The sequence below is a fragment of the Acytostelium subglobosum genome (assembly GCF_000787575.1).
Source record: "Acytostelium subglobosum LB1 DNA, scaffold: scaffold8, whole genome shotgun sequence".
Lineage (NCBI taxonomy): Eukaryota > Evosea > Eumycetozoa > Acytosteliales > Acytosteliaceae > Acytostelium > Acytostelium subglobosum.
Genome location: NW_012236525.1, coordinates 374,884 through 399,963, shown reverse-complemented (window position 1 = coordinate 399,963; position 25,080 = coordinate 374,884). Strand labels below are relative to the sequence as shown.

The window sequence follows — 25,080 nt, the reverse complement described above, 5'->3', positions numbered from 1 at the left end:
TGAGTCCAAGCTATATTATAATTCTATTGTACAATAACTATAATTATAATTATAACAACGTAGGTGGTCAAAGGTAGATGTAGAAGTAGAATGGTGTGATGTGAATGAAGGAATAGGTTGAAAGAAACGAAAGGTAAGTGAGCGCTTTGGACGGAGTGTGGGGTGGGTGATGAACAACTTTGCACTCAACTATTGACTTCCTGGTTTGTCTTGAAGATGCCAGACTTATTATTATTCATATGAATAACATTAACACGTAAACAAACAAACATATATTATTTATAACTAACAAACTACCCAGGTAGAGGTAGTAATCATACATTATGATGATGTTGATTGTTTATTTACCCTTGCTTCTTCTGTATTGATGAAGTTGTTGATGACATTCTGGACAACGATGAATGACATCCTTGCAAGAGTCCATACACATTGGGATCAGACAGCAACCCAACCAACATCCGAGGAACAATAGAACTAACAAAATTGTCCATACATATGATCCATTGACATACTCAGTCTCTGTTGTAATGCTCTTTTGGCAGTTTGGACATACACAGTTACATGGACTATTCATTCATTCATTCATTCCAAGAAAGGTAGAGTTAGTAATTATATAATTATCATTTGTTTGGTTATTCCTACTTACACATCTCCATAGTGAACCTTAATTTGTTGTTGTTGTACATAAACAGTTTGAACTGGAGCACCAGGTGTCATGTACACTTGTTGCGGCTGACCAGCAGGTGGATAGTATTGGGGTGGTGGTTGTTGATGGTTTGGCTCCATTATTATTATTATTATTAATATAAGTTATAAGTTATTTGTACAATGATTATTCAATGGTATGTAAATTACTACTATGTTTTAGCTAGTTGTTGTTGATGATCCGGATTGATGTTAATGAGGCTTCCCTCATTATATATCGATTCGACTAAGAATATTTAGTCTTGTCATGATTGGAAGTAGCGACTACCCTCATCATTGAAATCAAGACCTGGATGTAGCCAAGTCAAGTCTGTCACTTCAATGAAAAAACTGATCATTCTCATGTGAGCTGGAGCTTGAAACATGATTCAAAAATCACTTTAAGACTTCTCCGCATCGGACTATGGAACACAGACAAGGGATGGATGATGACGATGTCCAAATTGATGGTGATCACAACACCTAGCAAGGTGTTATTATTATTATTATTATTATTATTGATCGTTTGAGATCGCGTTCGAGGTGGTTGGCTGCTGTTGATATACTTTGAATGGCTCAACCACCTCCAAGAGACGAATATAAGGCTCGAATGAATGTAAGTCGATTCCACTCTTCTCGATCAGCTGACCGTACTTGATGACGTCCAGGTAGAGTTGCAAAGATATCTTTTGCATGTCGGTTGCGTTGGCTGTCGTCGTCGTTGTCGTCGTGGTATTGTTTGTTGTTGTTGTCGATGTATTGTTGTTCAATGATGATGTGGTTGTGGAAGATGGTACAGTGGCAGCGGACTTCAATGATTTCTTCATCTTATTCAACATCTCATCTGATTTACTCACGGACAGCAATACGTCGTTGGTATTCTGTAAGAATCTGTGTCATGGTAAGGTGATTGATTGAGTTTGAAWTTGGTGTCAGTTAGCCAATCAAGGTAAGTCAGTGGTCCTGGCACATGTCCAGCTCGATCAATAAATACCTTTCAGTGATTGGCCTGAATATATCCATTGACCAAAGTGCCCTATACTCTAGTGGAATGGTATTGGCCTTGTTGGTATAGAACGCTTCCAATGGATTGACTATCTGTGGAACATAGATTGAATACTTTGTGGGTATCTGAGGTATCATCGTCATCGTCATCATCATAATTAGTACATGATTGGCGAAGGGACGAAGGGTTCAACTTACAGGCTTATTCTTCATACGATATGATGGTGGGATTGAGCTGATCAGCGACAGACTCTCTGAACATTTGGCTATGAAGTGATCTGTGATCAACTTGGACATCCTCTCCCTAAGTACATCAAGTGACTTGACTGACAGGTTCAAACCATCTACATTGGAGTGGAGGAGTGAATGAGTGAATGAGTGAATGAGTGAGTGAGTGAGGCTGGACATGTTTGGGTTAGGAGCACATACCTTGTACCAATGATTCAATCTCCTTCAATGGATTGCCAATGGCTCGCAGTATCACCTGTCTATAATGTACATTGATCTGAGTGATTGATTGAGTGAGTGAGTTAGTGAATGAATGTATGGACATGGACGGAATAATCCCTAACGTACCTTTGTTGTCAATCTTAATACATCGGAATATACATATGCAAGGTTCTCTTGTGGAGTGGACTTGTTGAGTGACTTTTGATCTGGATGCACGCCAGGAGCAGCACCCTTGGCCACCTCGAGATGTAATAATGCCTCCTGAATGAAGTACTCATAGCGAGCAATCAGCTGAAGGAATAGTTTGAAGAACTTGGATGACAGGTCATATATGAATATGTTGGGCGACCAACACATGTCCAGGAATCCAAACAATGATCCAGTCTGTGCCAGGAAGTGCTCGTTCTTCTCAGTGGGATGCTGGAGTCCTGTCAGGATATCGATGCAGTTGATGCTCGCCAGTGTACGCTCAAACTGTTGAGCTATCTCTGAGAAACGCAGCTGGAAGTACACTGCAAAGTTCCAACGTTTGAGCAGTGAGCTGTATGTTGGCGACATGCGCAGTTCCTTTACCTGCTGCATTGATGTGCACAAGTCCTCAAGCCTATTGATAAAGGCACTGCTGCAGGTGTAGTTCTTAAAGAATAGATCCGTCATGCCCGTGGCAAACACAGGCTTCAGCTGACCCAGTGTCTCGTCCACCTCTGGCAACACGCTCTCTGATATAAAGTTATACCTGGTCGCCTCGAACAAGCTATTGACTTGGCTGCAGACCTTGAAGAATGTGCTGTGTCGGGAGGTGTCAGTATTGTGTTGATGGATGGATGATCGCTAACAAGTTGAACATACCAGCAGTCCTTCTCCAAGTATGACAGTATGTTTGAATAGATGGTTGGTAGTCCATCACATGATCCCTTGTTGTTGCCTTCCAGGCCCTTGATTGTGATGATCTGTACATGTCAAGGTCAGTCAGTCGGTCATTCATTGATTGAATGTGTACATACAGTTGTAAAGTGTGGCTTGATGATGTTCTTTCTAAAGATGCGGTATGGTCCATGTATCTTCTTGATGACTTGATACACCTTTAGACATGTGGAAAGTATGTCCACTGGAAGTCCTTCAGTGCTACTCGATTTGATGCAACCCTGTAGTGTGGCTGTGAATATTGGCTCGATCTTGGCCTCAATCTGACTTGACAGTTCCAGTAGTTTCTAGAGTAGGACCGAATTGGTGTAAGCATGTGATCAATCAATCAATCAATCAATCGATCAGCGAGTATAATAACAATGACACTTTACAATATTGAGTGATTGGAACATTCGAAGCTTGGACTCTTCCACAGTGAGTGAGAGAAGTTGATGTTGGATCTGATAGAATGAGTTGGAGATACGCTCAATGACCAAGGGTAATGTGAGAGATGTCGCCGATGATGAGGGGACATTGGCTGTAGACGAGGCAGAGGAGGTCGTGAGCATGTGTCCAGTGTTGCTGAACAGTGTCAATTGATCAAAGAGATTGTTGATATGTGTGCATGACTCTGACACCGATATGAACAGTTGAAGCAGTTGCTTTGTATGATCGATCTGTTTCTTCTCGCGTAACTTATCCTCTACGCACTCTCTAACACGATGTATGTCGCCCTTGAATGTCTGGCGGGGGCGGCGGCAGATGGGGAGGAGTTAGTAAGCAAGCTTGGGAGATTGATTGATTGATCGATCACATTACAGATATCTCTGATTTGATTGATGATAGGGTATCGTTGAACTCGTTGAGTACGACATCGATGCCAAGAAGTGATGAGGACAGCGAGAAGAATGAGTGGTACTCGCGATTGATCAACTCGACCAGTTCTGAATCCAGACACTTGGCATACTCTCGCAGATCCTTCTGTACACTCTCCAGTGGTACACGCTTCCTACAATCTGCAATGAAAGCGTCCACCTTGAATGCATCCGATGTAAACGACTCCTTACTGAAACACAAAGGATTGTACTGGCCACCAATGAATGTTGGTTGGTACGATGACTGTTGTTGATGTGTCATCGTCGAGGAAGAAGACAGTATATTATCATGGCTGTAGTTCCTATTCATTGTCTTGTTGTGTTGTTACTATTGTTATGATGTCTCACTACACTTGCATGTTTGATAATAATTGATTGATTGCTCAATGTGTTCTTTGATGTGAACTGCAAAGGTGGTCAAACTACTTTCAATTTATGGGACATTTGATCAAATTAAGTCAACGCGGACTACTCAAATCTTGGCTTCTGCCTTGTCAATTGAGATATTATTGTTAACTTTAAATATATATATATACATATACAGACAGAGATAGATAGATATAGAATGGTCGAGAAGGGTACATCATCAACTACGACTACGACGACAACATCGACTACGACAATGGCATCAAGTGTTGCCAATAACAATGCAAACTCACATCAACCTCATCATCAACAACAACATCAACATCATATAACAATCCCATCACACATCAGACTGAGTGATATTAAGAGACTACCAGTTGATATATCAGAAGAGACGATAATGGACCCAGTCAACATACCCTCGAAGCTGAAGATGTTCCAAGCGTCATCAAACGATTTGCTCTTTGGCTATGTACAGTATAACTTGACCGACGCACTGCGCGTGTCAGCACGCTCACTCGACTCGCGCTGCAAGGCGGTGTACATGGCCAAGCGCCCCAGCACACCCGTCAAGTCGTTCATCTCGACGTTCGAGAGCAGCACCACGGGCACCCGCGTGCACGAGCTGGGCGTCTCCGTCTCCAACTTATACAGCTCGTACAAGACGCGCATTGGCGGCGTGTTCCAGCTGGGCGGCAGCACGGGACTGCGCATTCAGGGCAGCTCGGTCACGCCCTACGTCAACCCCAAGCTGACGTTCTTTGTGCCCTTTGGCTGGCTGCAGCTCAATATCAACCTCAACAGGAAGCACAACCGCGTGACGCTCAAGCACAACTACTTCTTCAACGTTCGCGGCACCACCATGCTCTCCAGTCTCGAGCTGGGCAGCACTCGTCTCAGCCACCTGGTGTCGCAGGCCAGCGCAATGAAGCAGGGCCAGTCGTCGCCAATGCCCTCAATGAGCACGTCGGACCATCTATTCTACAAATTGGTTCATGTGCCCTCTGCCACAGAGATTGGCGTGCGCCAGACCAAGACTCACTACCGCACCAAATGGGAACTGTTGCTTGGCATGAAGCACACAATCGCCTCATCCGTCTTTATCCAATGTCTCTTCACTCATACCATTGGTGAGAAGACTAACTTTGGTCTGAGCCTTGGTCTGGACCTGTAAACGAGGCGAGTCCACAGCCCCTCCCATCCTTCCCCTCCATCATCCAGTTATTCGTGGCGCCGCTGCCTCGTCAACATCTCCATCCATCCTTCCTTCCCTCCATCCATCCTTCCCTCCATCCATCTCTATCCATGCATTACAATAACAGTCGACTTTGCTTGTAATATATATATACATCATTTACTACTACTTCTTTGTGAAGAAGTCTGATATCTTTGATGTCTGTTTGGCAGAGGCCGCCAACAACTTGGACTTGACCACAGAGATTGGCTTCTTCTTCTTTGTCGCGACACCAAGATTGAACTGTTGCTCGATCACTCTCTCATTGTAATTCAATGTATCGGCACTTGTTACCGTCTTGGCCGCTGCCGTCTTGATCAATCTAGATTGATTGAATGATTGAATGAGTGAGTGAATGATTGAATGAGGATCATGGACTTTGGATGCATACCCTAGATGTTGTTTCAGACTGGCCAGTAGACCTTCGGCAAGATACTCGCCAACAAAGTCCAAGGCCATTTGAAGCCATATCTCGTGTGGCGTGTCGGATGCTGATTTGGACTGGATGGCACTGGCACGATATGTGTTGGTGTTGGTATCGTAGAGATGTTTGCGCATCTGTTCCACCTTGCACTTGAGCCACAACATCATCTTGTCAGTGTTGAGCGCATAGAGTTTACGATCGGACAGTGTAGTATGATCGCATATCAATTCCAATTGTGAGTCGTCCACCACAAAGCCTGCATCCTTTAGCTGTTGAAACTGTGGCTCGCACATCATCTGTGAAGGTTCGACATATTCCACGGCTTTCGACGACTGGTTAGCACGCTCCTTTGCTCGCTCCAAGTATGGAATGATCAGGAACAATGGGTCGATCGGTGAAGTGCAGTATAGTGAGCCATCTATGAATGTCGGGGTGGGGTATCAGTAACTGGGATCATTCCAATCGATCAATAAAAATGCATACCATGACGAACACTGTTGTCCATGAACCATGACGATGGTCTCTGTCTAAAGTTATTGATCTCCAATATCAGTTGAGTCCTCTTATCAAACATATATCTCGATTCTTGATCTGATTGATTGATTGAGTGAGTGAGTGTCACACTCGGCCAACGAATAGAATGATTGAATAACTTACTTGTCTTTGGATTTAGCAATGATAATACAGTGTAGGATGCTTCATCATCTATATCGTTGGAGTCTATCAGCTTGTCGTAGAGAACGAATACACGATCTTGATATGGTAGCTGTTGTACTGTTTGTTGCTTTGTTGGTTTGGCCGTTGATGATGACGATGAACCAGACGTAGACTTTCTCTTTCTCTTCTTTGAGTCACCATCGTCATCATCCTCATCCTCATCATCGTCAAACTCATCGGCAAAAGCATCATCATCACCACCTCCCTGCTGTTGCTGTTGTTGCTGCTTCGGTTGTTGTTGCACATCAACATCAACATCCTCATCATCTACTACTATGTTATCTTCATCATAGCTATCATTTACACTTATACTCTTTCTCATCTTATTTGTTGTTGTTATCGTCGTGTTGTAATTATGTTAACATAATTACATGATTTCAAGATAACTTGAACTTATCAGAGTTTCGCGCCAAAAGAGTGAGGTTCAAGTCATTCTTGTACCATCAACAAACATTGATGAAGGTGATGATGTCTTTGTAGTATAAGATTAAAATGGAATAAGATAACTCTCAAGGTTGCTCTGATTACAAAGTGTAACGTAGAAGTCAGTTCTAAGTTGTTGAGTTGTAAACGAACATCGGCTTAACACTTGGCAAGTGTAGTAATGCGAATCTCGAAATGGAATCATATGATTTGACTTTATTTATGGTTTGCTTGTTGAAACAAAACAATTAATTTTTAACCTGTTTTGGGGGGTATGTCTTCGGGAACTCACACTCTCACCTCAACTTCACCTCCTCAGTTCGCGTACACACTCATTCAATTCAATACGATTCATCTCTTGTCAATCATATTAATCTAACTAACTAGCTATAATCCAACATATATAACAATGAGCCACACAAAGTACCACCAAGAGTTGATTGCTACTGCTGTAGGTAGTTAACATTGTTGTTGAGTTGATCAACTCAACTTGGGTAATCCTAACAACAACAATAACAACTGACACTTGATGATGAATGATGTAGAAAGCAATTGTTGCACCAGGCAAGGGAATTCTCGCTGCTGATGAGTCAACCGGAACGATTGGTAACCGTTTCCAAAAGATAAACTTGGAGAACAACGAGCCAAACAGACGTGCCTACAGAGACTTGCTCATCAACACTGAGGGAGACATCAACAAGTTCATCGGTGGTGTGATCCTCTACGAGGAGACCCTCTACCAGAAGGACGACAACGGAACTCCCTTCCCAGAGATCCTCAAGAAGAAGGGAATCATCACAGGAATCAAGGTCGACAAGGGAACCGTCCAGATCCCAGGCGCCGGCGAGGGCGAGACCGCCACCCAGGGTCTCGACGGTCTTGCCGACCGCTGCAAGAAGTACTACGAGGCTGGCGCTCGCTTTGCCAAGTGGAGAGCCGTGCTCAAGATCGACGTCCCCAAGGGACTGCCATCGCAGCTGGCCATCACCGAGAACGCACACACCCTGGCTCGCTACGCCGCCATCTGCCAGGAGAACGGTCTGGTTCCAATCGTCGAGCCAGAGATCCTCATGGATGGCACCCACACCATTGAGGACTCTGCTGTCATCACCGAGAAGGTGTTGGCCGCCGTCTTCAAGGCCCTCAATGACCACCACATCCTCTTGGAGGGTGCCCTCTTGAAGCCAAACATGGTGCTCAACGGAACCACCAACGCCCAGCCCGCCGCCCCAGAGCGCGTCGCCGAGTTGACCGTCAGAACCCTCCAGCGCACCGTCCCACCCGCCCTCCCAGGAATCGTCTTCTTGTCCGGTGGTCAGACCGAGCTTGAGGCCACCGCCAACCTCAACGCCATGAACCTGCTGCCCAACCGTCCATGGTCCGTCTCGTTCTCATACGGTCGTGCTCTGCAGGCCAGCATCATCGCCACCTGGAAGGGATCCAGTGACAACATTGAGGCTGCCCGCAAGGTCTACATGCATCGTGCACTCTGCAACTCGCTCGCTCAGCTCGGCAAGTACCCAGGAGAGGAGGCCACCGCCACCAACTCCCAGTCACTTTTCGTTGCCAACTACAAGTATTAAATTTAACAGTCTCTCTTCTCGTGGATTGTTTATTAATTAATTAATTAATTTAATTGCCACTGCTCGTGGCACGTGCTGCTGAAAGTTAGTCGTCCGTCCATGTCTCAGGGACTTGATGGATGTGATCGTTGTTCCCTTTGCAACATCTACTTGGTATTGTCTGTCAGTCGACAGGGATAGAGTGGAGCATAATTATTTGAATTTGGGCTTGAATGAATGTTGATTCCATCATCAACAAAAGGGTGTGTTTGTTTTTTTTTTTTCAATTATGCCTCAGATCTCTGAAGTTGAGTGATCACTCTATTTTAATCTTTTGTGATTGACATTGAAGCAGATATATACATTATATTATATTATTACATTGTTGTTGAAGACATCATCATCATCATCACAAACACTTACATTGTACATTAGTAGTCTATTCAATATCATTATTGTATAACAACAACATCTTATAATACATTCATTCAATCATTCATTAATCAATCATTCATTCGATCAATCATAACAAACAAACTACAAGTACAGTACAGCGCGCAATATATAAATATATAGCTTGAACAGTATCAACAAACGATCAATCATAGGATGACAGATTCACCAAACAGGTTGAAGCCACTGTCACCAGTGTTATCTTCTTCTTCAGGCTCAAGCAATGCTCCATCTCCAATAGTGGCATTGACACCGATTAGTGCATCACAACAGGCACATAGGAGCATGCCTACAAAGTCAATGACACAATCACCAACCACAACATCGTCATCGTCGACTACCAGCACCACATCGACCAGCAGCACAACATCTGGCACTCGATCGCCCATGAGCCGTGGCTCAATGATGATCAAGAACCCAATCAATCCGGTCGGAGCCGGCACCCACTCGCCCTCGATGCAGCCACAGGCGTCGCCATCAATGTCGTCGTCGTCATCATCGATTGGCACGATGGCCATGCCCTCGCCATCATTCACCAGCAGCAACTCGAATACAGCATCCAAGAAGAACATCGAGTACATCTTGCTGGCAGAGTTTGACATTGATGTTGGTAGCAAGGTCAAGTACCAGTATCCCAGTCCCACCGGTGAGGATGAGTCACTACTCGCCGAGTTCATGTTGCCCGACGGTTCACACAAGCGTGACGACGATTGGACCGTCTTCTTCCTCAATCGTCCCGACCCCGATGGACATCTATCCAAGAGCAAAGCCAAGCCCAAGCCACCTCCCGCCGAGAAAACCATATGGTACGTATAAGTCGATGACCTTGACCTAGTCCTTGGCTTTGGACTTGGATATTGACTGGCCTGAACGATCACCTGACTTACATCCATCACCCATCATTCTTCACTCAAACAGTATCATAGAAGCTTTTATTTATAGGTTCTCAGAGGAGCAGGAGGATAAGGGATGGGTCATGCTTGATCCAGAGAAGCTATCGCTACAGGTCTACAAGAACCATATAAACGTCATTGGCAAGAACAATACAGTCGTCACCAAGATGTACGTAGTCCTGGATCATTCAATCAATCAATCAATCACTTACATCCTTACCTCAATCATCAATCACGATGGATCGATCAATCAATCAATGAATGAATGAACAGTGAGAAGCATGCTGATCTTGAGCATACACAGTTGGAGCCATTGTTTGATTGTGTACTGACGGATAGTGGAACAGCAATAGGTGTTAGATTCTCGACGGCAGGCGATGAGGAGACATTCCTCAATCATCTCAATAGGATGGTGAAGGAGTTGGCAGAGGAGACTGCAGCAGGTGGTCCACCACCAAAGAAGAATGATTCAGCACCAGAGTTACGTAACAGTGTAAACGTGACCAATATGAACAACAGTAATAATAACATCAGCAGCGGAAACAACAACAACAATAGTAGTAGTAATAGCATAAGCACGACCAGTAACAACACCGACGATTCAAAGAACAACAACAAACAGTTCTTGTATTGCCTCAACTTTATGAACAACCAGAAGGATGACTCAGTGCGCAGAGGCGCCATTGTCAAGTCGCTGGCCATCTGTACAACACATCCATTTATACATATATATAAGGTAATGTCCGTTTCTCCAAGGCCTAGGCCCCATGCCCCATGCCCCATGCCACACTCATACTGATCAATCAATCCTTTAGCCTTTCATGATACTTGGCATCCAGAAATACTTCTCTTCGCCATCGCTTGATGTGATCGTCGACTTGTACAACTCATTGAATGGCTTGGATATGTCAACCATCCCATACCTAAATGATGTCCAGAAGCACATCCTAAGGTCGTCGCCAGACAAGAACAAGCAGAATCACTCGGCCAACATTGCATATCTAGGGAAGCAAATGCCTGTCTATATACCCATCACCTTCTTCCCTGATGAGGTTGGAGATGTAAGTAGTCATCACTCATTCAATCAATCGATCAATCAAACTTACACAAGACTGACGACTCATTACCACCCATCCAACAATATAGTATAAAGTTATTACATTGGTCCAGAAGTTTGGCAATGATATCATGAAGATATTCAATGGTATACTGTCTCAGAAGAGGATACTGTTCTTGGGATATGGATGCAGCGCTGGAGAGGTGTGCAACTATGTGTTGGCAGCCTGCAGCATGGTCTGTCCGCCACTCAAGGGTATCCGCGAGCGTACATTCCCCTACACCAACCTTGTCTATCTGGACTTCCTCTCGGTACCCGGCTATATTACCGGTGTGACCAATCCAATGTTTGAGGAGCATCCCGAATGGTGGGACATACTGTGCAACATTGGCACGGGCAAGGTGGTCATGAACGCGTCGTTGGTCAGCGAGGTGCCCGACAAGTTTGCTCAGTACGACAATGACTTTATGGCCGAGGTCAACTACAACATCTCCACTCACTATGGCGAGGACAAGATCAAGAGCTTGTTCCAGGAGTACACACAACACATCGTGGACATGGCGCTGGACGAGGAGGAGTTCCTCGACGACCAGACACGCGCCCTCGCCCTCGAGGCCAACCAGGCCAGGATTGACTCGTGGACACGCACCAAGACCTACACGACCTACCTGCAGGACCGCGAGAACTCCAAGAAGAACAGCGCCATCCGCGATCACACCATCCAGCAGTCGATCAAGAAGCTGCGCAAGAAGAAGCACGTCACCGAGAAGGAGGTGCTCAAGATCTACGACTCATTCCTCAACTCGATCAAGACGGAGCAGCAGGTGACCGAGTTCCTCAGCTACCTGCCCAAGTCACACGGTGGCCTGTTCCCAGTGGCCGTCGGTCTCTTCCACCAGTCCAAAGAGGTGCGCAATGCCACCACCGAGCTACTGAAGCGTCTCGACAAGATACAGACTGGCAGTGGATTCATCGCCGGTCTCAATCCATTCCTCAAGCAATGCTACGAGAGAAATCTGAAATACCTTAACTCAAACTAGCGCGCGACGCCACACCTCCCTCCTCTCTCCTCTCTCTCCTCTACCTCTATCACTGGCAACATCTTTCCAACACACTCTACACTCCTTTGTAGCGCTACAATGTCAGCCACTCACCTCCTCCTTCCTCCTCATCCCCTAACGTAACCTATACATTATATATAAACACTTACAACTTCATCTCCTAGCTCTCTCCAGCCTCTCAGCTCTTCTTTATTCCTTTGGTCTTGTGATTATGTGATGATGACTGGCAGGTACAACCACCACCTCCACAGTTGAGCTTGGAGCGTGGCGACGAAGAGAACTGTTCAAACTTGTCGTAGATGTCAAAGAGGAATGGTAGGTAGATCGAGTCAAAGCCACGTTTCCAACAAATGGACGAACTGTCACTGTGTCCATTATGGTTGTCCTCTCGACATATCAATGACTTTACGCGATCCTTTGTGTCCTTTAGAATATCTGGAGTGAGCTCGGTGACGATCGTCTGGATGCCACCTATTAGACCATGTTGTATTAGTAGACCTGCTTGATCGTTAAGGCCGGCACCATGCTGTCGGTTGACAGTGTCGCGCATCTTTTGCAGGAGGGATGATTCCACAAATGGATTGGCAAAGATAGAGTACAACAATGACTTGAGTCGATTGATATGCTTGTGATAACATATTGTAAATGAACTGTTCAGTATGAAGTTGACCTTTGTATGCATTATTGTAAAGTGCCAACCATCGCCTGTCGGTACATCATTGGCCAACAGATTCAAATGGTTGTCCTTGTCACATGTCGCTCGGCTACTGACCAGGTCACCCACTGGCACCACGCTGTTGCTGTTGTCCCAGTAATAGAAGAAGCTGTCAAAGTTGTTGACGAATAGATCGAATGCCATTATCTTGCCAAGTTGTAACAGTTTCTTCTCTGTGAGGATCTCTCGACTGTTCATCTCGCTCAGACTTCTACCTTCGACATGTTGCATTATTATGAAGTGGCGTCGCCTCAGATCCTTTTTCAGCTGAGTGTGGAGGTCGTTGTCCAGGTCGCGACTCAACACCAATAGATGTTTGGACATTGATTGATACTCATTATGAGGTGATTCCAACACCCTCATCATTGGCATCGGCAAATGACATATACTGGCCAATATCGATGTATATATTTCATTGGCAACTTGATAAGGTACTTTAATAATAACTCGATAATACTTTGTCAAAGTTGGAGGTGGAGTTTGAGTTGGATCACTATTATTATCGATAATATCTGGATTCTGTTGTTGTTGTTGTTGTTGATTGATTGTTATTGATAGAGTTATTATATACATTGTGAATTCATCCTTTTGGCTTGGATAGGTACATCGATCGATGTGTACCATCCTTGACCAATCAATCTGATTGATTGAAGGATTAATATAAATATTATCATTAATTACATGTTCTGGAATTGTAATACTTGTATATTGTTGTTGTTGATGTTTTAATATTGGTGATTGTGATTGTATTGGTGATGATATTTGATAATGATGATGGTGATGATTATGATCACGGTCATCCCTTGATACAAATACATTCTTAAACATGTTTAAAGATGATTGATCGGTAACTGCCGGTATAATAATAATAATAATATTACAATTGAACTATATATCCTTGTATAATAAATAATATTGATAATATTTGTAGTCTTATTATTGAGTATACAAATATCAATTAATCAAAGTGAGTGTATACACTACTCATTCGATCAAGATCTAATACATCCATCCGGTTTGGATTGTTCAATTCCAGACTATTCTGAGGTGTGTTGGTGAGTGTGAGTGTGTGAAGTGAGTGTCATTGACGCTGATTGATTGATTGATTGATTGGATAGCTATCTAGTGCGCTCACACGCTCACTCACTCACACACACTAACACACAGAACACTGCCTATTTATCTGTATCTGTATATATATACATAGATGAAACACTATGACATTCAATTGAATGACTCTAGCAGAAGAGTAAGTGAATACCTTAAGGGTGTTTGTAAGTTGGTACCAACATACTCACAGACCCACCTTGTCGTTCTTTAACTTCATCTTTGTGATCCATAACAGATAATACTTGTTTTATTATTATCACAAATAAATAATGTGATCATGAATGGATGGATATTTTGATCAATCAAATCAATTTAAATTATTTATTATTTCAATTTCATCATGATGGGGTGAGAGGGACTTCAGACGAAGAACTACATGGATGTGAGGTCCACACTCCAAAACAATCAATCAATCACATCAGATCATTTCAAGATCACATACATACATACGTATATTTATATATATAATGACACATTGTGTATTCTCACACGCCCAATCGGTCATTGATAGATACGAGGAGTTCGTGTCTGGCTACGGCATCGACTCCAAGGTCTACGACCAAACGATTGGCTTCAAAAATGCAACGTTCTTCATGTCACTACTGGGCAGCATCATAGTGATTATGATCATTAGATCACTGCTGTTCTCTTCGTCGTCCGGACGCATTCCAAAGAGACCCGCAAGGGACATTGGAGTTTCACCGGCTTCAAAGGGCACCGGTGCCAAGATCGAATGTGTCAACCCGGCCACTGGCAAGCTGATGGGCACTGTCAATGCTCTCAAGCCAGACGAGGTCAGCAAGTGTCTGGCTGCCGCTCGTGTCGCCCAATACGAATGGGCTCAAACATCCTTTGCCGAGAGGAAGCAAATCCTCCAAGACTTCATCGACATCTTCATCAAGTACGAGACTCAAATCGTCGAGAGTTCGATGAGAGACACTGGAAAGACGAGTATGTATCAAGTCAGGTTGATCAATCACTCAATCAATCATGGAACTATTCCAATCACTCAATCATTCAATCACTGACTCACTCAACCAATTATGGAACTATTCCAATCAATCAATCAAACTAGGATTCGAAGCCACATTCGGTGAGATACTTACTAGCTGTGAGAAGTTGCGTTATTTGATTAACTATGGTGAGGATGCACTAAAGACACAAACTAGAAGAGTACCATTGTTGATGGGAACCAAGTCTGCAAGACTGGAATACCATCCAATGGGTGTCATTGGAATCATCATCCCCTGGAACTACCCAATCCACAGCATCATCTCTGCTGCCGCCGCAGCTATATTCTCTGGAAACGCAGCACTTGTCAAGGTGTCTGAGTGGTCCACCTACTCCAAGATCCTGTTCGAGGAGTTGATCCGTGAGGTGCTCTCCAAGAGAGGCCACAACCCAGACCTCATTCAGCTGCTCCCTGGAATGGGAGAGACTGGCGAAGCCCTCGTTCGCTCCGGTGTCGACAAGATCTTGTTCATCGGTTCGCCACAGACTGGCAAGCGCGTCATGAAGGCTGCCAGCGACAACCTGACCCCCGTGATCCTCGAGCTCGGTGGAAAGGACCCAATGATCGTGTTTGACGACGTCGATCTCGACTGGGCCATAGGCATCGTTCAACGTGGCTGCTTCATCAACCTCGGCCAGAACTGCATCTCGTCTGAGCGTGTGTTTGTGCATGAGCGCGTCTACGACAAGTTCGCCAAGCAGTTGGCCGACCTGATCAACTCACTCAAGCAAGGCCCACCCGAGTCTGGACAAGTCGACTTTGGCTCCATGACCATGCCCGCTCAAGTCGACAAGGTTGAGCACCTAGTCAACACTGCCATCAAGGAGGGCGCAACCGTCCTGGCCGGTGGCAAGCGTAACCCCGCCCACAAGGTTGGTCACTTCTTCATGCCAACAGTGCTCGCCAACGTTACCGAGAAGATGACCATCTTCAACGAGGAGGCCTTTGGTCCAGTGGCCTCGCTGGTCAAGTTCTCCTCAGAGGACGAGCTTGTTCGTATGGTCAATGGCACCGCCTTTGGCCTTGGCTGCAGCATCCTGTCATCAGATCTTGCCCGTGCCGAGCGCATTGGACGTCGCGTCCAGACAGGCATGCTCACAATCAACGACTATGGCGCATCGTATCTTGTGCAAGACCTTCCATTTGGTGGCTGCAAGGAGTCTGGCTTTGGCCGCTTCAACGGTCCAGAGGGTCTGCGCGGCTTCTCCCGTGAGGTCTCTGTGTTGACTGATCGCTTCCCCATCAAGACACCCGTTCCCCGTCTCATCCGCTATCCCATCGATCCAGCTGCCGTCGGAATCATTCGTCAGGCCATCTTCATGATCTACAAGACTGGATTCTTCAACAAGGTCCGAGCTGCAATCAGCTTCACTGGCCAAGTAATCCGTAATCCAAAGCTCATGCTTTAAAACAAAAATAAAGGTGTGTTTCCACACGGAAACACGTGGAAACACGAGGAAACACGACGGAAACACAACGGAAACACGTGGAAACACAAAGGAAACAGATACAACTTTAGGAAAGTTTGTTAAATTAAGTTAAATTATATATTATATATTATATATTACTAAATTATTTATTGTAAGATGATCCCTTCCAAAGGTGGCTCAATCAAACAGCTAAACATTGACTTGTTCATAAAGGATGGTATATGGTGCATGTGTTGTTTGTTGGACGACAGTCGTTTCAGAGGTGAAGTCTTCTTTGTACTATTATGTTGGAAATATAAGTTGATTGTTGTTGTTGTAGTTGTGTTGTTGTTATCGTTGTTACTGCTGCTACCGTTATCCAGCCTTCTCTTTTTCTCGCATCTCTCGATTGGAGAAAATAAGAATGGTGATGATGCAGTTGATGAAGATGAGCCAATAGTAAAGGAGGCGCATGGTGCGGTAATAGTGTTGATGTTGTTGGATGTGGTGGTAGATGGTGAAAGTGGACGTTTGGAGATGGGCTTGATTATGAGTAGCTCGGAGCTGATGTTGCTGCTGCCGCTATGGCAGAATCTATTTTGTAGTGACGGCACGGCGGACACGTCCTGGTCATCTTCGGTCTCGTCAACCAGCAGGTCGAATATTATAAGTGGTTGGCTGGCCAATATTTCTCGTTGTCTCAACTGATGTGATGTGGTCGACTTGCAAGTCGGATGTATAAGGCCAAAGGACTCTAGCTCTGGTAACAGGGAATCCATTATTATTATTATTATTATATAATAAATATATTATTATTAATGTTTGTATAAGTTATTTAGGAGGAGACTATAAATAATTATTAATTATAGGTTAAGGTTAAAGTTAGTGATTGGGTGTATAATTGGTCCGAATTATTTGATTGATTGATTGTGATGGTTGATTTAATTGATTGATTGATTGATTGATTGATTGTGGAGGATGATGATGACGATGGCGACGTTGACCATATACACACGCGCATATATACAGGGTAGGTCTCTCTATCTCTCCAAGCAAGTTAATTAACGACAACAACAACGAACTCAGTAAGTGGAGATGAGGGATAAGAGTAACAAGCTAAACAATAGATAATGCTGATGATAGATAATGACAATGTCGTGTCCACAGACAGGCACGTACTGTGGATGATGTTGGCGATGGATGATGATGGATGCGCCGGCGCTGCTTCTGCCAGTGCTGTTTTCTGTAGTTGAATGGGCAGGCAATCAAGCAGTGGTACGTGTGATGGGCATGCAGGCAGGCAGGCAGCCTGGCTGACTGGCGGTGGTATGCGGGGGTGGGGTGGGTGATGTATAGTTGGAGTGATATACACCACACGGCGGATCATTTATAAAGATTGAAACAGATAACAGTCCATAATGATGATGATGGCAGCAACAACAACAACGAGAGTGAATGGATGATGGTTGGATTGATTGATTGATTGATGGATGGTTGGTGTGTCGAGAGTTGGATGGATGGATGGCCGACCCGGGTGTGATTGAAACCTGATGCACTCGACTCATCACAAGTGAAGGGGTTGGTCACTCTATCCCAACACCCACTGCCCCACACACCAAGGGTAGAACACCAAATATAGTTCTCTGGGGTGATCACACTATCGAAGGGGTATAGACCCCAATGGGTGTAGGTGAGAGCACGGGGAAACTTAAAGAGAGAGATCTCCAAAGATGTAATAGTATATACCACCAACCAATCAATCAATCAATCATCCATCAATCAAACAATCACACAAACCACAAGTGTAAACACACACACATACTCTCTATCTCTTTCTTTAACCCACCACACCCCGCATTGATCAAAAAACAACACAGTGGGGGTGGTGTGAGTTGGTTGGATGGGCCTCGCATCTACAATGGATGGAAAAATGAATAACCGAGTGTTGCTGTTGTTGTTGATGTGGTGATGAGTAAAATGGAACAACACGTCACATGGTATAGCTCACACAAGGACTTATCCTATCATTCTTCTCACTCTCTCAATCTCATCGCCCAAACGATGCCATGAGTGAATGTGTGTGTATGTGGTGTACGTCAATTAATAATAACAATAAGAATGATGGAAGATAGATAGATAGATAGACAGTGTATTTGTTGACGATATATACAATGTGTTGTGTGTGTGTGTGTGTGTTTATGTGTTTGGAACAAATAATACATTAATACTACATTGTTATTGCGATAATGGGTGGGTGGGTGATATTGTGTGTGTGTTGGATTGATTGATTGGATCGATGTGTGTGATGTGATGTGATAATGAATCGTATTTGAGTGTAAATGGGAATTTGGAATGAATCGTTACCTTTTTGTTTAAGTGTATGTAATTTATATTATTAAATTAATTATCTGTCTGTTTGTTTATGTGTGTGGTTATGTATGTGTATATTGTTTATCTGTATTTCTCGATCTTGTCCTGATTGAATGATCGTATCGTATCGTTGGTTTGTAAAGAAGTAGTGAGTTTTGGATTCCGTGCGAATAGTCGAGTTGTTGGTAATTGATGAGTAAATGCGGTTATAACATTATTATTATTCTAATCGATAAATAAATAAATCCTTATTTGTTATTATGAGTGTTTTTAGATAGAATGGAATGAGGTGAACAAAGTCCAGTCGGTCACCACGACCAACCTTTCCTTGTCAAGCATCCATCAAACACACCCACCCACACCAACACAAACACATAAACATAAACTAAACATAAACATAGAGACATTACCCCCCAATAACTCAATAATCGCGCATCTATCCAATTGATTCCATCACACACCCCCTAAATCTGGAGGCTCGTGACCTGGGATTGTGTCGATGCCTAAGATCTTTATTTTGATTTGACTCGTGGATTAGGGCTGGGGTTGCTTTAGTGGGGGTGGGCCGAAATTGGGGGATCAATGTTTGCGGTTGGGGTTGCCTTCCTAAGGTGTAAATGCATACGCCGATACCAAGTCAGATGTTTTCAGGTCAGCTGAATCAGGGGTCGTGGGGGCAAAACTAATTAACGTGTGTGGTGAACCAATCGAAGCCTAAATGTTGGGCCGCACCCATCGAACCCCGTGTGCCATGCCGTGCCAACCCTCACCCGCCATCGACGGGCATATAACATGAACATGTGTTTGTTTGTGTGTGTTGGCACTGAATGCTTTAATGACGACCCTTGGACAGCTGAGCGAGTGGTGTGGGTCACTTTGACGGATATGGGTATTCAGGGAATGACACTTTCCTTGGAAAGCTCAACAGATTGGCAAATACTTGATGACTGATCAATCCATCTATCTATCTGAGCCTAGACCCGGGTTGGGTCTCAATCTTTAAGTCGCGACCTTGCGTTCGTGGGGGTGGGGGAATCGGGGAGGTTGTGGTGTCACGTGTGTAAACATAAAACACACAATCGTTGTCGTCATTGGTTGTCGCTTGCTCGGAGTTGGTGGATCGTGTAGTTGGTCAGGAAGTTCTCGATGTCTGGTTTGTTGAACTCGCGACAAAAGTCAACGATCTGTTTGGGGTCGCCATGCTGTCTGATGTCCAGTCCATATTTGATCAGACGCTGCACCACATCCACATTCCTAAATTGGATGGCCAATGCCAGAGGGGACATGATGGCTGCACTGGACGGCGAGACTGACGGTACGTTTGTGTTGTTCTGGTTGTTGTTGTTTGGTGCTTGCATTGCCAACGAAGCAAGTTGTTCGATTCGACTATTTACAGGATAACCCTTCTCGAGTATCAGGTCGATGACCTCGATCGGGGAATAACGGATGGCCAGATTCAAACAGTTCCATCCACTCGAGTCTGGCTCCATAAGTAGATTGTTGTCCTTATCAACAATGTAATCGACTAGATCAATCGGTCCGTGCTTGATGGCCAGCTTCAGAGGTGACCACTCATCACTACTAATCGTGTCAATTCTCGATCGATGCTCCAACAGCAATTGTATAATACTGCCTTTCTGGTGTAACATGCTACCACTCACTACTTTTCCATTAAAGTGTGTTTCGTCGTCTGTTTTAGATGTTGGGCAATGTTAGTATCCATATTTGGTTGTAGTGGAACACAAATAATATCACATACTATTGAGTTTGTATCCATAGATGATGGCATACATCAATGCACTATAACCACGTTTGTCGACTTGGTTCACAGTGGCGCGGAATCCAACCAATGTATCCACCAAGTCCCTGTTACCAATCGAGCTGGCCACCATCAATGGTGTTGTTCCCTCACTTCCATTTGATTGAATGAATGGTAAGAATTGGATAATCAAATTTGTGATCAATCAATCATTGGGTACACTTACTTGTTGGCCAAGTTTGGATTGGCACCTTTGATCAACAACTTGATGACAAGATCGGGATTGGAGCTCATTGATGCAATGAAGAGTGCAGTCATTCCATCATTGTTTTGTCGATCAAGTTGTATATTCCTTTGTTCCAGAAGGTAATCTACGACTTCAGTACCACCACATTGCGCGGCCAGCATGAGTGGAGTCCACTTCTTGACGTTACATTGATGGTTCATGTCATGGCCGCCCTCCTCTATCAATGTCTTCACACCCGTCAGATCATTGTAATATGCTGCAATAAGGATTGCCTCCTTCTGGAACTTGTGTGACTCATATCTTGACTTGGCGCCCTCGAATTGTAGGGTGGCATGTTGTTGCTGTTGTTGATGTTGTTGTTGAGGATGTCGAGAATGATTGTGATGTGTTGGAACTGGTGGCTGGCTGGAAAAATGAGCGTGTCCTGGACTGGCAAACTCAAAGTCAGTTGGTCCATAGATGTCCAGACTGTTGCTCCTCCTCTTTAGTTGATGATTGTGATGATGATGTCCATGTTGTGGGTGTTGTTGACCATGGTAGTGCCCTCCATGGCCATGGCCAGGTCCACCTCCAGTAGGGTAGCCTCCATTGTATTGTCCGCTGTGTGTGGCAAACTCTATCGGTGACTGATTGTGAATAGCCACTGGATGATGTATTCGTTGTGATTGATATGATGGTGAGTTGGTCACACTTGTTGATGAGTATCGGTTGTTGTTGTTGTTGTTATGTCTTGAATGCGGTGGAGTGTGTGGAGGGTTGGGTGACCCTGATGATGATGATTGCGCGTTGTTTGAGTTGTCGCTAATCTTTGGCAACAATGGTAACATGTTGCTATGATGATGTTGTTGGTTTGGTTGTGTTCTTGGAGATTCGATAGGTGATGAGGTCGGAGTGTAGTGTGTAGGTGTTGATGGGTTGGTCTTGAGCATATGGAGTTGTCTAGCAACATTGATCAGAGGTGATGTAGGTGGTGAGTTGTGCTCGAATGCACTGAAACTGTTTGACTTTGTCCTTTGACCATTGTCACCAATAGTAACAGGTTCATAATGAATGTTCATCATCATATTGTTGAAGTTGTTGATATCTGGCTTTGGATATAATGTTGGACGTGATGATGATGATGATGTAGTGTCTGAAGTTGATGATGATGATGATGTTGATATTGACTGATTCATCGTATCCATAATCGATGGTAATTGGAAAGGTCTCTTTCTTCCAATTATATTGTTGTTGTTATTGTTGTTAAAAGTTGATGATGATGTGGATGATGACATGTCCACCATCATGCCTGCAGGTTCATTCTCTCGTTGTTGTGATGACATTTTGATACTTGGCAAGTTGAGGGAAGTTTGTGACGACCATCCAATATTCTTTATATTGTTTTTATTACTATTATTGTTATAGTTGTTATTATTAATGATGATGTTGTTGTTGTTGTTGTTGTTAGTGTCAGGTCTTGTTTGGATGTCAGGACGCATTGATTTAAAGGGATTGGGGTAGTGTGGAAGAAAGTGGTTCGAAGAGACACAATCATCTTCTGCACCACCACCACTCAACTCAGATCTGAGTTTGTTGAGGTGGTCATTGTCAATCTTTAAAGTTGAAGTGTGTAATGGTTCATCTTGTTCATCATCAGGCGACAAACTCTTCATTCTTCTCACTATCTAATTATCTAATGGTAAGTTTATAAACTTATAATAATAATAATATGTTAACAAGAAATAAATGTATTGTAATCTATACATAAGATGAATATGGACATCGTTGACTGATCAGGCAATTGAGGGCATCTGAGGTAGGTATGTACATGGTTTAGACTAAACAAACAAACAAACATCATCGTCATCACATTTGGAAAGGGTTGGATAGAAGAGTATCAGTAATCAGAGGTCACACCAGACACAAATCCTTTTTCAAGATTCGCTACTCTTTTGGGTATCACCAAAGACAAAGGCGGACTCAATGCTGATTGGTGCGTCGACGAATCACAACACGTGTGCAAAAACACCAAAAACAAAAATACTTGATCAAAAAGAACCCTGTTGTCTCATCCTTTGATCAATGATTGAATCAATTGATTGGTTGTTAGTTTCCTAGTTGGTGATGATAATGAATGATGATGATGGTTGACTTGGGGGCAGGACCTTCCCACCACCAGCACTAAATATCTGTTCCCTCTCTATCTTTATCTCTTTCAAATGTGTATGATCATACACTGACCTGACCAACTTATTACAAGTATAGCGTATAATAAATTTAACATAAACATCGCTGTTGTTTGTTGGTGTTGATAATAATGAATGTCACTGATGTAGGTTGTCGTGTTACATCAATGATGGTGATGATAAAATATGAGCAGGGTGTGGTGGACTCGACCCAAGACCCAACAACAAAGAGTGTCAAATTTACAACGACACTTTGGAACAAACAACTATCACTTTTCAATGATAATGACACATTGGTTCAGTCGGACGTTAAAATGATGTCATATGATGCTCTTCATTAAAAGGCAACCAATCGGACGATTGATTGATTGAGGCGAGCCGTCTGTTGTGTGAAAGGGCATTCTGGTACTGGCTGTGCAAGCTCGTCCAACTTTGACCAGATAACATGATGTAAGTGACAACTTACCCAAATAGGTGAGTTTGGACTTATCACCAATACCTCATCTCTCCCTCACAACTCATGCTCATTGATTGACCTGATATTTTAGGTGCCGTACAAACAATGAATGATTGATTGAGTGAGTTGAATAATTGAATGAACAGGCCTCTTTACAAAGCTTGTGATGATGACGAACCAGTGAGTACCTCGTTGCGGACCAAGTACAACCGAGGTGCCCCCACAAAGATGGCTGATGAAGAGCGAACGGGCAGACCTAGATCTTTGCACTTTAGACACACTCTCTCATTGATGCCACACTAACCAATTGGAGGCAGAGAAAATTCCAATGGAAACATGATTGGAGAAGGGCAGATCCCGCACTAATTTGTCGTGTTGTGTGTGTGATCTGTCATCTGTCTTAGTCCTGTGTGTAGCACACATTGATTGTTTATTCCAGGGCAGTGTCTCCAAACCATACCAGCACCATCATCTAAAATAAAATGATATTTTTATTTTATTCAATTGAATTGATTGTAGAATGAAGGAATAACAGCGACGCTTTTTGAGTGAGTGATCAGAGTGTGAGTGAGGTGTTTGAGCGTTTCGCACACTGCCGAGGCTCATCTCCCACCCCACACATCATCCCTCTCCTCCTCATCCACCTCCCACTCGATATCTAGTCCTAGGTTTGAGTGCTATGTTGACCACACTTTGTATGTTTGTCTCTGTGACCCTTCCATTTCTTTCAATGAGAGAGATAGCCAGCCCGAATCACATAAACATTACACTTCACACATACATACATACATACATAATATACTTTAACATACAAAGATAGATAGATAGATACTCTAGTCGATCGACTTGGACACGTTAAGGCAATCAATTCGACTGACAGTTCATTACCAAGACCACGCTCAACAACATTGCCATCTTGGCACCATCATTCATCAATCTTCCACCTCCACCACCATATTGGTACCATTGTAATTAGTTATCCTCAGCAGCGCTCAAAACAACAAGACAAACACAAACAGATCATTGACCACAACTTCCAGCTTGTGTAAGTAACCAACCAATCAATCAACCAAAACGCAATCAATCAATCAATGAATCAACTTGGCAGCACATATATTCAATTCATCGGCATCCGACACGACACTCTACCTCATCAATCTTCTTTGGCCACTCTAAGTGTCAACAATGGCCTTGGTTACCTCAACTTGATGCTCACCCAACAGCGTGACGAAACACAAGTCCATCCTGCCAACAACAAACACACTGCCGACAACACACAACTTGTTTGATGGTGTGGTAGTGAGTGTGTGTGAAGGTCCCATTGTGGTCCCACCACCATCATCAAACTTTTGACTCAAAACAGAATGTGTGTGAGTGATGAGTGAGTGAGATATTTTCACTTTGGGCTTTGCTTCACACATGCCCATTCATGCTCACCTTTGACATCCAATCAAATCACTTCGGTTGTCCTAATAAGACGAACGATACATAGCGCTCTACACTCATTCCAATCAATCAAAACATACACACATACAAACATACACACACATAAATACTCAATCAACAATCACACAACCAAAACAAACACACACTCACACTCACCCAACACACTTAAATCACTCCAATTCAATTTGGAACGGACGTCGCCCAAAGCCCCGACCGACCCCGGTCTTCACCTCACCTTCCAATCAATCACAATCAATCTTAAGATATTATTATTTTGTGT

General features: G+C 43.8%; 11 protein-coding genes across 11 annotated transcripts; 4 read left to right on the top strand and 7 right to left on the bottom strand.

Moving 5' to 3' along the window:
- Positions 1-1,199: 1,199 nt before the first annotated feature.
- SAMD00019534_045390 (hypothetical protein) lies at positions 1,200-3,614 on the bottom strand (the record flags this gene model as incomplete). Its single annotated transcript, XM_012900029.1, has 8 exons — positions 1,200-1,575; positions 1,679-1,815; positions 1,888-2,033; positions 2,119-2,194; positions 2,266-2,926; positions 2,989-3,074; positions 3,144-3,350; positions 3,438-3,614. 8 exons carry the CDS (start codon positions 3,612-3,614, stop codon positions 1,200-1,202), a joined length of 1,866 nt encoding a protein of 621 aa, XP_012755483.1.
- Positions 3,615-3,855: 241 nt separating this feature from the next.
- SAMD00019534_045380 (hypothetical protein) lies at positions 3,856-4,230 on the bottom strand (the record flags this gene model as incomplete). The annotated part of the gene is made up of 1 exon (XM_012900028.1): positions 3,856-4,230. One exon carries the CDS (start codon positions 4,228-4,230, stop codon positions 3,856-3,858), a length of 375 nt encoding a protein of 124 aa, XP_012755482.1.
- A 255-nt stretch (positions 4,231-4,485) lies between these two features.
- SAMD00019534_045370 (hypothetical protein) lies at positions 4,486-5,460 on the top strand (the record flags this gene model as incomplete). The annotated part of the gene is made up of 1 exon (XM_012900027.1): positions 4,486-5,460. One exon carries the CDS (start codon positions 4,486-4,488, stop codon positions 5,458-5,460), a length of 975 nt encoding a protein of 324 aa, XP_012755481.1.
- Positions 5,461-5,652: 192 nt separating this feature from the next.
- SAMD00019534_045360 (hypothetical protein) lies at positions 5,653-7,019 on the bottom strand (the record flags this gene model as incomplete). Its single annotated transcript, XM_012900026.1, has 3 exons — positions 5,653-6,362; positions 6,428-6,529; positions 6,602-7,019. Coding segments are annotated over 3 exons (1,230 nt in total), but the record flags the coding sequence as incomplete, so codon positions are not given.
- Positions 7,020-7,493: 474 nt separating this feature from the next.
- On the top strand, positions 7,494-8,667 carry SAMD00019534_045350 (hypothetical protein; the record flags this gene model as incomplete). The annotated part of the gene is made up of 2 exons (XM_012900025.1): positions 7,494-7,535; positions 7,630-8,667. The coding sequence occupies 2 exons, from the start codon at positions 7,494-7,496 to the stop codon at positions 8,665-8,667; spliced, it is 1,080 nt and encodes a 359-aa protein (XP_012755479.1).
- A 555-nt stretch (positions 8,668-9,222) lies between these two features.
- On the top strand, positions 9,223-12,083 carry SAMD00019534_045330 (hypothetical protein; the record flags this gene model as incomplete). Its single annotated transcript, XM_012900024.1, has 5 exons — positions 9,223-9,528; positions 9,568-9,905; positions 10,401-10,728; positions 10,808-11,053; positions 11,139-12,083. Coding segments are annotated over 5 exons (2,163 nt in total), but the record flags the coding sequence as incomplete, so codon positions are not given.
- SAMD00019534_045340 (hypothetical protein) lies at positions 9,249-9,701 on the bottom strand (the record flags this gene model as incomplete). Its single annotated transcript, XM_012900023.1, has 1 exon — positions 9,249-9,701. One exon carries the CDS (start codon positions 9,699-9,701, stop codon positions 9,249-9,251), a length of 453 nt encoding a protein of 150 aa, XP_012755477.1.
- A 211-nt stretch (positions 12,084-12,294) lies between the features above and the next one.
- Positions 12,295-13,389, bottom strand: SAMD00019534_045320 (hypothetical protein; the record flags this gene model as incomplete). The annotated part of the gene is made up of 2 exons (XM_012900022.1): positions 12,295-12,837; positions 12,883-13,389. Coding segments are annotated over 2 exons (1,050 nt in total), but the record flags the coding sequence as incomplete, so codon positions are not given.
- A 1,013-nt stretch (positions 13,390-14,402) lies between these two features.
- SAMD00019534_045310 (hypothetical protein) lies at positions 14,403-16,356 on the top strand (the record flags this gene model as incomplete). Its single annotated transcript, XM_012900021.1, has 2 exons — positions 14,403-14,886; positions 15,011-16,356. 2 exons carry the CDS (start codon positions 14,403-14,405, stop codon positions 16,354-16,356), a joined length of 1,830 nt encoding a protein of 609 aa, XP_012755475.1.
- A 167-nt stretch (positions 16,357-16,523) lies between these two features.
- On the bottom strand, positions 16,524-17,135 carry SAMD00019534_045300 (hypothetical protein; the record flags this gene model as incomplete). The annotated part of the gene is made up of 1 exon (XM_012900020.1): positions 16,524-17,135. The coding sequence occupies one exon, from the start codon at positions 17,133-17,135 to the stop codon at positions 16,524-16,526; it is 612 nt and encodes a 203-aa protein (XP_012755474.1).
- Positions 17,136-19,814: 2,679 nt separating this feature from the next.
- SAMD00019534_045290 (hypothetical protein) lies at positions 19,815-21,907 on the bottom strand (the record flags this gene model as incomplete). Its single annotated transcript, XM_012900019.1, has 3 exons — positions 19,815-20,416; positions 20,486-20,637; positions 20,712-21,907. The coding sequence occupies 3 exons, from the start codon at positions 21,905-21,907 to the stop codon at positions 19,815-19,817; spliced, it is 1,950 nt and encodes a 649-aa protein (XP_012755473.1).
- Positions 21,908-25,080: the final 3,173 nt, after the last annotated feature.